This window comes from Meles meles, chromosome 17, assembly GCF_922984935.1.
Source record: "Meles meles chromosome 17, mMelMel3.1 paternal haplotype, whole genome shotgun sequence".
Classification (NCBI taxonomy): domain Eukaryota; kingdom Metazoa; phylum Chordata; class Mammalia; order Carnivora; family Mustelidae; genus Meles; species Meles meles.
In genome coordinates, this window is record NC_060082.1 from 57,643,497 (window position 1) to 57,656,642 (window position 13,146).

The 13,146-nt window shown below is 38.7% G+C and overlaps 1 protein-coding gene across 5 annotated transcripts in view; it reads left to right on the forward strand.

Annotated features, from left to right (window-relative positions):
- Window positions 1–13,146, forward strand: part of AHCTF1 (AT-hook containing transcription factor 1) — an 84,625-nt gene that overhangs the window by 16,313 nt on the left and 55,166 nt on the right. For all 5 annotated transcript variants that reach the window (XM_045982312.1, XM_045982315.1, XM_045982313.1 and 2 more), the window contains 5 exons: window positions 412–665; window positions 3,860–4,040; window positions 5,650–5,857; window positions 7,310–7,426; window positions 11,979–12,063. In XM_045982312.1, the coding sequence (XP_045838268.1) occupies window positions 412–665; window positions 3,860–4,040; window positions 5,650–5,857; window positions 7,310–7,426; window positions 11,979–12,063 (845 nt within the window). The remainder of the gene's footprint in view (window positions 1–411; window positions 666–3,859; window positions 4,041–5,649; window positions 5,858–7,309; window positions 7,427–11,978; window positions 12,064–13,146) is intronic.

Genomic DNA, 13,146 nt, shown 5'->3' on the forward strand with positions numbered 1-13,146 from the left:
CCCTTCCTCTCTCTCTGCCTGCCTCTTTGCCTACTTGTGATCTCTGTCTGTCAAATAAATAATAAATAAAATCTTTAAAAAAAAAAAAAGAAAGAAAGTTTAACTGAACTTATCTCTGTTGAGGTGTGACAAGGAATAAATGAGAGAATCTGTTTATGGCATGTATAAAGGCACCACATGGCATGGTGCCTTTACCGAATGGCTGCTTTATTACTGAGGTAATAGATATTCAATATATTTCACTAATTGGGACCACTCTATTCTAGAAATGCTTAGATTTCACTTTGGAGATGATAAAGTTAAATCTGTGGTGAGCTGTGTATTATCTATGTAGAAGATTTAACTGCTGTTTAGTTAGGTGGTGTACATACGGTATTAAAATAAGCAACATTTTTTTCCCCTTCCTTCTAGGGAGGAGAGGACTTGCTTGCCTGGCATGTGGTCAGCATCTGGAGGTGGTGCACTCTCTCACAGGAGAGCGGTTGTCTGCCTACAGATTCAGTGCAGTGAGTCAACAGCCGCCTGTGATCCTGGCTCTGAAGGAATTCTCTTGGCAGAAGAGAGTTGGATTGTTAATTGGACTGGAAGAAGCGGAAGGGAGTGTTCTCTGTCTTTATGACCTTGGCGTGTCCAGAGTGGTTAAAGCAGTTGTTCTCCCTGGAAGGGTAGGTACTGGTTAAGGTCTGTGAGCTTCTGCTTTCTGAGCTGTGCTCCCGCTGGGAACACAGGTGTGTTCACTTCCTGACTGTTCACCGAGCTGTACATTTATAATTTGTTTACTTTTGTGACAGTGTGTTCATTTTCATTAAAAGATCAAGATCGAAAAGAGGTTCAAAATAGTATATTATCAAAAGAACCTAACACTTAAAATAGAACTTTCTTATTCTTGGTTAGAAAATTGCAGAGTGAAAGTAGGGATGACATCAAGGGTTCTAACATTCTTTTCTCTAAAAAATATCATCCGAGTCTTATTATCCTTAGTTGTGTTTTTTGAGGACACTGAAAGTTTATATTAGAATATTATGTTCATTAGTATGGCATTTTTTTGTTTTGTCTTTTTTAATTCGAAACTGTAGCCTTGGAGCACTGTAGAAGATAGGTCTTCCTTGTTGTTTAAGATTTGAATAATATTTAAATAGTGGATTTATTTATAATTTATTAATTCTAATATATGTATGCGTTCCATATGCCAAACATCTTAACCAGTAGTAAGTATAGAAGTACTTTGAATTCAGGTTGTTTCTTCAGTAGGCTTATTCCTGCTCTTCCATATGCTAAGAAAAAGTATGAGCCCTTAACAAATGTACGCACACATATAAATGGAAAATGATGTAAGAGTAGAATTCTCTCTGTACATAGTGTGGAAAAAATATGTAACAAATATATAATAGCATAATAACACTATACAATATGGACAATATATAAACCATATACAAATAATATCTAACATATAAACAAATACATGCACTCATATAAATATAAAATATATATATAATATAAAACATATAAATGTTATGTTGTAGTCATAGAATAGCATTTTTCTAAAGTTAAGAGGGAGATAAATGTCAAAATACTTTGTTTTTGCAGTTTGGGGAAACAGACTCAGTGGGCAAATATAGCGGTCTGAAGTGGTTTATAGCCTGATTATCTTAATATGTACTTGCTAGTGCAGACATTAAGGGTAGTTTATTGAGTGCTTACTGTAGATCAAGCTGTGTGCTAAATTTTGGAGATGAGTAGATATGTAGAACTTGGTCCACACTGTTGAAAAAGCTGGTAATCTAGTGGGAGAAGACAGGTCAGAAGTTTACAGCATAAATATAGTAAGCACATGGAACATGGAAACAGATAGGTAGGTAATTTCTGTTCATAGAGGTTGGACATTTCAGGCAATGAGACCAGCATGTAAAGAGTCACAGTATATGGAACATTTGGGAACTGAGCTTATTTGGAATGGCTGCGGGAGAGGGGAAGTCAGAGGTAGGGTCTAGAAGTGCTGAGCGTTGAGATAGTAAATGGCCTTATTTGTAGTTTGTGGTGTCTGCCTGAACTCTCTGGTGAAGTCATTTTAAGTTTAAAGCAGAACTCTAGTGTAAGAAGCTCTTTGGATTGGAGTAGTTCAGGCAGATAATAATGGTGAGCCGAACCAGACAAATGACCTTGGAAAGGGAGAGGATAGGGCAGATTCAGAAGGTGACATGGATAGGACCTGTTGATCATTTGGTTAAGAGTAACTGAGAAGGAACAAGAGTTTTTATTTATTTTTTAAAGATTTTTTTTAATGGAGTGTGTGCAAGAGCATGAGCGGGAGGGAGGGGGAGAGGAAGAAGCAGACTCCCTCGCTGAGCAGGGAGCTCGACATGGGGCTCGATCCCAGGACCCTGGGACTATGACTTGAGCTGAAGGCAGACGTTTTACTGACTGAGCCCCCAGGTGCCCCGAAACAAAAGAGTTTTAGATAAGTTCCTGGTTGCTAAGTTGTGTGGATGGTCGGCATCCCATGAAAGAGGAAGGAGAAAGGAAGGATTGGAAGAGTAGTGATAGAGAACCTTCCATAGATGTTTGGTTAAGTAGTTGTTTTTTGGCTAGGGCAGAATATTTCCTCTTAAAGTTGTTTGCTTTTAACTGCCTTACATTAAAATTAATTAAAGTACCATTATCAGTTAATTCATAGAGTATTTGTGTGGGGAATGCAAACTGAGATAGATTTCTTAACCCCTATCTGAGGGAATTGAAGAGACTGTGCTCTAGTATTTATAGACATTATTGCCATAATTTGGAAAAGGAAGAAAGTCTATGAAATTATAGCTTTCAGAATTAGAAACACTGTAGAATGTTTTGTGTACCAGTGAATTATAGACAAGTCAGGCTTTTGTCTGTGATAATAAATTACAGCCTGAAAAAAATAAAAATAAATTACAGCCTGAAACAAACTTCTGTATTAATGCATAAACCATTGATAATTAATTTCCTCTTTTCTTTCTAGGACTCATCAGTATCATAGTAGAAGTCACTAAGTACTTAATTATCATATATCATACCTAATTGTGAACTAATAGGAAACAGAAGGAAAGCTGAGTATAAAATACAGACTGTTTATTAGGTACAGACATTTAAAATTTGACACATGAGAGGAAGGGTAAAAACATAGTTCTGTAATGTAGCTACAGTCTGACTTCTTAAAAATAACTAAAGTTCTTGTTAAATGTCAGTGATCCAGTCACTGCCAAAGCTTAGTGTGAAGTCCATTATCATATGGCCCTTTTAAAGAAGGTTAGACCTCTTCAGGCTTCAAGGCATAAACAGGACTTTTGTTTTAAAGAGTAAACAGTAAATTTTTCTTGAATGATTTATTTTTACTCTTCCTCAGGAAAAGAGGCTATCTGATCATGGAGTAGTTGGTTGAGAGCTTTGAAGAGAAAAAATCTAGGTTTGAGTTTTACACTTAATGTCTGTGTGACTTGAATAACCCCAGCTCAACTTTCTAAGTTTCAGCATGGTTTCATCTTTGAACAGGTAGAATTATATATGATCTGGTATCCAGGGTTATCATGAATGTTCGTGAACCAATTAGCGCAAGGCCTGGCATACAGTAAATTTGGAGTAAACATCATTATTATTCCAACTGCATGATTTGTTTTACATTGAAATAATGGTGTCATTTCTATTTTATCTGAAGATTTCATAGTGTTACTCAGATTCACAGGTATCAAATGCAAATTTATAATTCTCTGATAGAAAATGTTTAAATCCATGATAACTAATAACCTGCTTTAACTTCCAATTTGTTTGTTGAGTTTTTTAATTGTACTTTCTCACTTTGTATAAGAAAAACAAATGCTTTATTCTGCCTTTCTAGGTGACAGCAATTGAACCCATAATTAGTCATGGAGGAGCCAGTGCCAGCACTCAGCATTTGCACCCAAGCCTGCGATGGCTTTTTGGTGTGGCCGCAGTGGTGACTGATGTTGGACAGATCCTTCTTGTTGACCTGTGTCTGGATGACATGTCATGCAGTCAGAATGAGTTAGAAGCCTCAGGTAATTGTTCAAAACCCAAAACTGAGCATCTGAATATTCTGATGCAGTGGATTGGTTTGTTTGTTTTTTTTTAATAGTGAAAAATTTTTATATAGAAGCTTTTCTTTATGTCTTTGTTTCTTTTATTGTTTGGACCTGTTGCATTACTGTTTTGAGCACTGGATACTTTTGCATGAGTTATTCTGTTTTAGTGATGAGGTGTTCATATACTTAAAGTAGGTCTTGTAAGAGATGGAGATTTTGATTTGTTTTTCCATATACTCTTTAAAAATAGCTGTTATTAAGTATATGCTAGAAGAGGGACTGAAGGTATAAAGTTTTGATCTTTATCATATCAGACAGTCTAAAATTATGTACTGTGTAGGATCTAACATAGTATTTTTGGCGCACTGATTTTGTGCCTGCGGTAAGACCAAGTTAGAAATAAGGTAGTATAATAGGGAAAAAAACAGTAATCGAAGGTTTTCTTTCACAAAATAACGTCCTAAGATAGAACTAATGCTACTTAAATTTTTAAAAAGTGAAGAAAGAGAATTTTCTTCCTTTAACACAAATACTTAATGTTTCTAAATCTTCTCCTTATCAAGTGCTTGCAGTTCTTTGACTTTTATTTATGAGACGTTTATGTGATTGGTTTATGCAGGGAGGAGCGCTAACCTAAAATCTTTTTTTTTTTTTTTTTAAAGATTTTATTTATATATTCGACAGAGAGAGATCACAAGTAGGCAGAGAGGCAGGCATAGATAGAGGAGGCAGGCATAGATAGAGGAGGAAGCAGGCTCCCTGCTGAGCAGAGAGCCAGATGCGGGGCTCGATCCCAGGACCCTGGGACCCATGTGTTTCATTCTTTTACATTTGTTATTGTTTATTGATGTTCAAAAGAAAAAAATTTTTTAAGCTGAGAAACCCCTTCATGTAGTCTGACAAATCCCCTTTAGACATTGATAGTTTCCTAGATTTTTGGCACAAGATGTACTAGGCTCATCTTAGTATTTTCTGCCCCAGACCTGGAACTGGCCATTTCTCCAAAGGGAATATTTAGGTTCTTAGTTCTAAATTTGAATAAAGAAATCATCAGCTTTTTTTTTTTTTTTTTTTTTTAAAGAAAACCCAGTCAGCTTCGTTTATGATTATTAAGGAAATTGTGTAATCTTTTTTTAAAAAAGTGTACTTCAGATAATATTTGAGATGTACCATGAGGTTTTTAAAAAAAATCACACAGTTAGGGGCGCCTGGGGGGCTCAGTGGGTTAAACCTCTGCCTTCGGATCATGTCATGATCTCAGGGTCCTGGGATCAAGCCCCGCGTCGGACTCTCTGCTCAGCAGGGAGCCTGCTTCCTCCTCTCTCTGTGTCTGCCTCTCTGCCTACTTGTGATCTCTGTCTGTCAAATAAATAAAATCTTTAAAAAATCACATGGTTAAATGTATTTTGAAAATTAGAGCATTTAACTAGGCATGGTTGGCTGTTTTATAGTTCAGTGTGCTTTGTTATCACTAATCTAATTTTAATTGACCACAGTAGTCCTCAGTTGCAGCTTGAATAGTGGCTAAAACGTTTGCTTTTATGACTGTTGTGATCTGTTGATCTTACTTGTCTTGTTTTTCTAGACCTTGAAGTTGTAACCGGCATCCCAGCCGAAGTGCCGCACATCAGGGAGACCGTGATGCGTGAGGGCCGCCACCTGTGCTTCCAGCTGGTGAGCCCGTCGGGCACCCCTGTGTCAGCCCTTCGCTACATCAGCAGAACGAACCAGCTCGCAGTGGGCTTCTCTGATGGCTATCTAGCTCTTTGGAATATGAAAAGCATGAAAAGAGAGTAAGTCTTTCCGAATATAACTTTTTATTGTTTTGTCTTGTTTTTTTTTTAGATTTTATTTATTTATTTGACAGAGATCACAAGCAGGCAGAGAGGCAGGCAGAGAGAGAGGAGGAAGCAGGCTCCCTGCCAAGCAGAGAGTCCAATGTGGGGCTCGATCCCAGGACCCTGAGATCATGACCTGAGCTGAAGGCAGAGGCTTTAACCCACTGAGCCACCCAGGCGCCCCTTGTCTTGTTTTTTAAATTTAATTTTATTTTTTTAGTGTTCCAAGATTCATTGTTTATGCACCACACCCAGCACTCCCTCCATGCAATACGTGCCCTCCTTAACACCTGTCACCAGGCTCTCACAGTGTCTGACCCCTCCCCCTCCCAAACCCTCATTTTTGTTTCTCAGAATCCACAGTCTCTCATGGTTTGTCTCCCCCTCTGATTTTCCCCAACTCACTTCTCTCCAACTCCCAATGTCCTCCTCAATTATTACTATTTTAAAATTAGCGTAAAGAGAAAAGGGTATGATTAAAAATAAGATTTTTTTTTTTTTTTTTTTTTTTTTTTTTTTTAGTTTTATTTATATAAGTGATCTCTACACTCCATGTGAGGCTCGAACTCATGACTCCAAGATCAGAAGTTGCATGCTTTTCTGACTGAGCCAGACAGGTGCCCCTCTTCTTCTTCTTTTTTTTTTTCTTCTTTTTTTTTTTTTAAATAAAAAATCTTTTAAAAATGGCTACAGAAGTGACCCTTAATTGAGGGAGGTAGCAGCTCAGCATTATAAAGTTTTGATCTCTTTGAAGAGTTAAGTAGATGCCTGGTTTTCTCCTAAGTTGTCAGTTTAATATTCTTTTTTTTTTCAAGGCATGTTGGATTTATTTACTTACTTACTTACTTACTTACTTTGTTTATTTATGGCTAAGTACCAGGATGAAGCGGCTGTGCCAGTCCCTAGTAGCTCCATGGGGCGATTCCACCCCACCTCTCTTTGCTTGAGAACCTTTTACCGGCTCTTGTCTTTGAACTGCTGCTAAGTGAATGCCCAGGGAACCTGGTTTCTGTAGTCTTTCCCCTGGCGCTGTCATCTCTTGGCTAACTGTGCTTTCTGTGTGGCTCGTGGGAACTCTTTGGATTCTCACTCACTGGGGTGTCATGATGGGGAAACTTAAGTGCAGGGAGCTGAGATGGGAGTGTTGTGTCCGTGTTCATCTTTCGTAGGGCGTCTCTTGCTGGTAGCAGTCCACAGTGACCTACCCTCACCTGACAGGAGGGGCTGGTTTGTACATGTGTGTGGGGGGGCACATTAGTAGTTTTGGCCCTTCCCAAGGCCGTGTCCATTGTCTTGCCGTCCTGTGTGCGTTACGATCAGGCGATTCTCACACGAGACCCCTTATTCTTTCTACATGAAATTATAACTTAAAAGTATGAACTGTCCGACTTCTTGTGCCTGTTGTAGATACTACACGCAGCTGGAGGGTGGCAGAGTTCCCGTGTATGCCGTCACTTTTCAAGAACCTGAGAACGATCCACGCAATTGCTGTTACTTGTGGGCTGTTCAGTCGACACAAGATAGGTAAGTGTGACACGTGTGGTTTTTAAAAATACTTGTCAACGATGAGGCCACATTTCATTTTTTGGGAAAAGCCTTGTAGTATACTGGTTTTTTTTTTTTAGCAAAAACTGCATAATTCAGTGAATTAGCAAGGGGTAGTTGAAAGGATTTTGAAAGTTAAATGTTTCTACATGGTTGAATAAATCCTGGGATATCAGTGAGAAAAATGGCGCTTGTTTGACTTGCTCAAATCCTCTTTTGGAGTAAGCCAGTACAGGTGAGTGGGCAGCCTCTTACCGCCTTAGACAATTTTTATGGCCTTCTGTGTTCTCGCACTCCTAAAATTTCATTTCTTCTCTTTGTTGCGTATGTCTCTCTCATTTTTATTTACCCTCATTCTGTTCCCTGGTCCTCCTGTTTGCCTTTTTCAGTATATTCTTAGCATTAACTTGGTTAATTTTTCTGTCATAACGTTTAATTTTGTCCCAATTATAGCTAGTGAAAAATCTTTCAACTGAATTCTAACCCGTTAAGTTTGTTCAACTAGAATAGTGTAAGTATTGATTTTGTGTTATTTTTCTTTGGTGTTTTGTTCTTTCTTGCATGATGAGTGAAACAGTTGAGCTTTTGGTATAAATGCTGTGATGGTGATAATGTGCAGTTCCCAGTACTTTCTCTTCCCAAGTCCTTACTACTGTGGGCTTGAGGTATCTGAATTATGGTCAGTTTGGTTTTTTTGTTGTGTGTGTTTGTGTGTTGTTTTTTTTTTTTTTAAGATTTCATTTATTTCTGTGTGTGTGAGAGAGAGAGAGAGAAGTAGGGGGAGCAACAGGCAGAGGGAGAAGCAGGCTCCCCACCAACCAAGGAGCTTGATGTGGGACTTGATCCCAGGACCCTGGGATCATGACCTGAGCCGAAAGCAGATGCTTAACTGGCTCAGCCATCCAGGCGTCCCTGGATGTTGTGTTCCATGTCCCTCCTTGGTGATTTGGTCTTGCTTTTCTCTGTAGTAAGTCAGGAAATGAAGAATTATTTGCCACTTTGAAATTTGTCAATCCTGGAAACATACTGAAATGAAGATACAGAGCCCACTATTGGGCTACACCTTCTTAAGTCAAACCCATATTTCCTTTCATCTGAGCGTAGTGGGGGACAGCAGCAGTTGGAGGGATGTGCCCTGTGAGGGCTCTGGATGGTGGGCAATGTAAGGGACTTTCATCTAGACAGTTGTGATATTCTGCTTATTTTTCCTCCTAGTATTGTCTCTTAGGATAAGTTCTATTGATTTTTTATCCTTTATGTGGGTTTTGTATTTTTTTCTGAATTTTGCACACTAAATTCTGGAGTGCTTTCCTCTTATTTTGGAACTTTGCGAATAAGACTGCCTTCTTTTTTTATCATGCCACTCTTGATTCTTATAGTGTTATCTGTAAGTGATGCCCACTCTCTTCTTATAATCATGAAGCTTATCTGAATATTCTGTGTTCCTGATTTTCTTTTGTAAAATCCCTGTGAACTGTATACACTTCTCTTTGTTCTTTTTTGAGGTAATGTTCAGAGCTCTCTATAGCTGATTCTTGAACAAGGTGGGAGCTGGGGCTCCAATCCCCCTGTGCTGTCAGAAATCCACATTTAACTTTGGACACCCATCCTGCCCCCCAAATTTAGCTACTGATAGCCTGCTGTTGACTGAAGCCCTACCAATAAACATCAGCAATTAGCACATATTTTGTGTGTTAAATATGTTACATAACTATATTTTATAGTATTGCCTTTTGGCTTATTTTTTCCAGTATATCTATACTGTGCAGTTCATCTGCAAGTTTTCTCAAATTGTCACAGATCTCCAAAAAATTTCCCATTTGTATTTATTGAAAAAAATTTGCATACAAACGGACCCACACAGCTGAAACTTGTGTTGCTCTAGGGTCAAGTGTATTTGTGTTTGAAGTACAAACGAATCATAGTTTAAAATATGGGTAGAATATACTGTTCTCTGTTTCTCTTACGGTGATGCCCAAGATTTACTTCTCTTATTCACAACACACTGAGTAAATAACCCATAGGAACAATTCTCTAATGACTTTTAAACCACTTAGTAGTAGTGTATATAGTATTCTTTTAATAGGACAGGGTCAATTTAATTGGTAAGTTAGATTATTTATTCCTACATGATTTACTTTGCATTTGTCACTATTATTGATGTGAGGTACTTTTGAGATTGGTATTTTTGTGGACTTCCAGTCTTTGATTTGGGCCCTTCAGTTAGTACATCATGGGCCTCTTTGAGAATCTGATGAAGGCTGTGATGTATATTGGTATGTGACTGTAACATGATTTAAGGCAGAATTCCTCACCTGTGGTCTGTGGGTAGACCTAGAGTAGTCTGTGAGCTCCCCGAAATTATATATAAGATTATTTATGTTTGTTTATATATGTATATGAACAATACATAATACAATATATGTACATCTATACAAATAATATGTATATACATGTATAAATAATATTTATACACATGTTGGTGTGTATGTGTGTGTGTATATATATAGATGTAGATGGTATTGGTATTATAAGTAGATGAAAATAATATAAACTCAGATTACAAGTCTAACTTAGAAAGGTGATGTCGTCCTTCCTTTTCCCCATCAGAGTGATTATTTAAACAGAATTTTAAAAAGAACGATAAGAATCACTGTAGACTGATTATACCACCACAGAATTACATAGGTGTGGATTTTAAATTGTTGCCATAGTGCTCATTAATTATAATAAAAACCACATTAATTTTTTTTTAAAGATTTTATTTATTTATTTGACAGACTGAGATCACAAGCAGGCAAAGAGGCAGGCAGAGAGAGAGAGAAAGGGAGAAGCAGGCTCCTTGCTGAGCAGAGAGACCGATATGGGCCTCAATCCCAGGACCCTGGGATCATGACCTGAGCTGAAGGCAGAGGCTTTAACCCACTGAGCCACCCAGGCGCCCCCACAGTAATTTTTAATTTCATTTTTATTTAAATTCAGTTAATTAACATGTATTATTTCAGAGGTGGAGGTCAGTGATTCATCAGTCAAGCCACATTAATTTTATAATATGGGAAAGTGGATGAAAAACTGACTGGTTTTCCCTTTAATATTTGTTGTATGCGGTTTATCCTGTTTAATATTTGGTCTTTTAGAGGTTATTCTTTGTTTCACAACCATGTGTTTATTCATTCCACACACTAATTGAGTGTTTATATGTACTAATGATTGTTGTAAAGAATGGAGTGCTGCATAATGCCAATAAATTTCTGTTCTTCTAGACCTCTTTCAGCGAGTAGATTTCATAAATGAACTAGTGCACATATTTCATATAATTTCAGGTAGTGATGTTAAATACAGAAAAATAAAGCTGAGAGAGGAGATACAGACTGTGCGGTAAAGGGAACTATTCTTTTAGATAGTGTAGTTGGGGAGATTTGAATGAAGTCAGTTGGGACGGGTAGGTAGCAAAGCCATGGGGATATCTGGGAGAAAGAGTTCAAAGGCCTTAGAAAGATGTCTCGAGGAAAGCAAGAAGAGTGGTAAATGGTAGAATGCAGACTGGTCATAGATGAGGTCAGAAGAGTGGAACTAGTATATATAGGGCCATGGAGGCCAGGAGAAGGTAAGTATATGAGTTCGGTCTGACTAGACCAGGCCAATTAAATCAATTTCTGATGGTAGGGTCTGAGCATTAGTATTTTTTCAAAGCTCCTTTGGTGATGCTAATAATAAGCAACTAAGATAGGGAACCACTAGGCCAGAGTGAGACTAGCTAGAGAAGAAATCTGGGAATCCTTCTGCACATGGAGATAATTGATGGTGGAGAAGGAGAGGGTAGAACAGCCAGCAGAGGACTGTGGATCGTGTAGTGTGAGGAACATGAAGATCCTGTGGTATCCTGGAGATCAAGAAGAATATGTGTACTAAGAAAAATCCAGAAAGAGTAAGAATTCACATTCAGACAGTATGGAAATCTGGGCTCTTAATACCTAATGAACGCTGTCCTTGAACAGAGAGGAGTTGACTGGGGATCTTGGCTTTATATTCATACTGTGTAGCCCTCATCCTGTGGGCCCAGGCAGATCTTCATTTTAGGTAGAAGCCTCACGAGATGGCGGAAGAGACCAGGAAGAAGGAGCAAAGGACGTGCAGTCCCCTCAGGACGGCTTTCTGTAGTTGCCGTGGGATAATTTGGTGTGCATCCTTTTGGCCAGAACGGGGGCCTGCTGTGCCGAGCTCAGAGCACACCTGTTGAAGACGGGGTGAAGCAGTGCTGGGTAGACCACTGTAGGCTCTGCCGTGTATGGGCCCACCTGAAGTGTACAAATGACATCAGCTTAAGCCAGTTGGAATCTACTAAAAGTAAAAATCAGTCATTGTTTCAAAGGACTGCATTTTGTGAAAACAGCCAAATCACAGGAATTTCTTTACATTGACCTTAAGTTTGGTCGTGTGCACTCAATATTGTATACTGGGCAGTAAGAGCTGCTTGATATATTAGTAGGATCTGGAGTGTTTCTTCTCAGCTTGTTTCTGTTTCTTTCAGTGAAGGGGATGTGTTGAGTTTACATCTACTTCAGCTGGCCTTTGGTGATAGAAAGTGTTTGGCATCAGGACAAGTCTTGTATGAGGTAAATGGTACTGGGCATACGGGTTCATTCTGACCCTTTATGTGTTTGACTCTTTTAGTCTTTGTTTTAAGATATTAACATATTGAAAAGTCCTTCTATTCAAGTAATACTGTATTCACAACGTAGTGGAGGAAGTGTTAGATTAGGGATCAGAAGACGAGCACTTGTGTCCGCGTAGCCTTCTGAACTTCCCCATGTATCCTTTTCACCTGAACTGAGGGGATTGGACAAGACTCATTTTGTGACTTCATTGGTACCCAGGAAAAGGAGCTCCACTTTGTTGCTCCAATATGGCAAGCACTAAGCCATGGGGTGACTTTATAAATAGTCTTAGGGCACCCGACTGGCTCATTCGGTTGAGCATGCAACCCTTGATCTCAGGGTTGTGAGCTTGAGCCCCATGTTGGGTTAGACATTATTTAAAATCTTTTTTGTTTGTTTGTTTTGTTTGTTTGTTTGAAAAAGAGAGTGCAAGTAGGGTGGAGGGCAGAGGGAGAGGGAGAAAGAAAATCTTAAGCAGGCTCTACGTTCAGCACGGAGCCTAATGTTGGGCTTGATCTCACAACCCTGGGATTATGACCTGAGCCAAAATCAAGAGTCAGATGCTTAACTGACTGAGCTACCCAGTGCCCCACTTAAAAATAAAAATATTAAATAAATAAATAAATACAAATTTTTTAAATTAAAAAAATTGTCTTGCCACTTATAAAAAGGATAAATACATTAGTCTTTCAGATGACTGTTTTTCCAGCTGAATTCTTGAAGACAAAGTGGTGGTGTGCTGCTAATAGCCACCTGGTCAGCCCCTACTTCTTTCTGTAGAACAGGCTTTCTTTTTTTTTTTTTTTTTTTTTTTTTAAGATTTATTTATTTGACAGATAGAGATCACAAGTAGGCAGAGAGAGAGGAGGAAGCAGGCTCCCAGCTAAGCAGAGAGCCCAATGCGGGGCTTGATCCCAGCACCCCGGGATCATGACCTGAGCCGAAGGCAGAGGCTTTAACCCGCTGAGCCACCCAGGCACCCCTAGAACAGGCTTTCTTAAGCTAGTGTTTGAGGTTTTATGGATGACCTTTAAATAATCC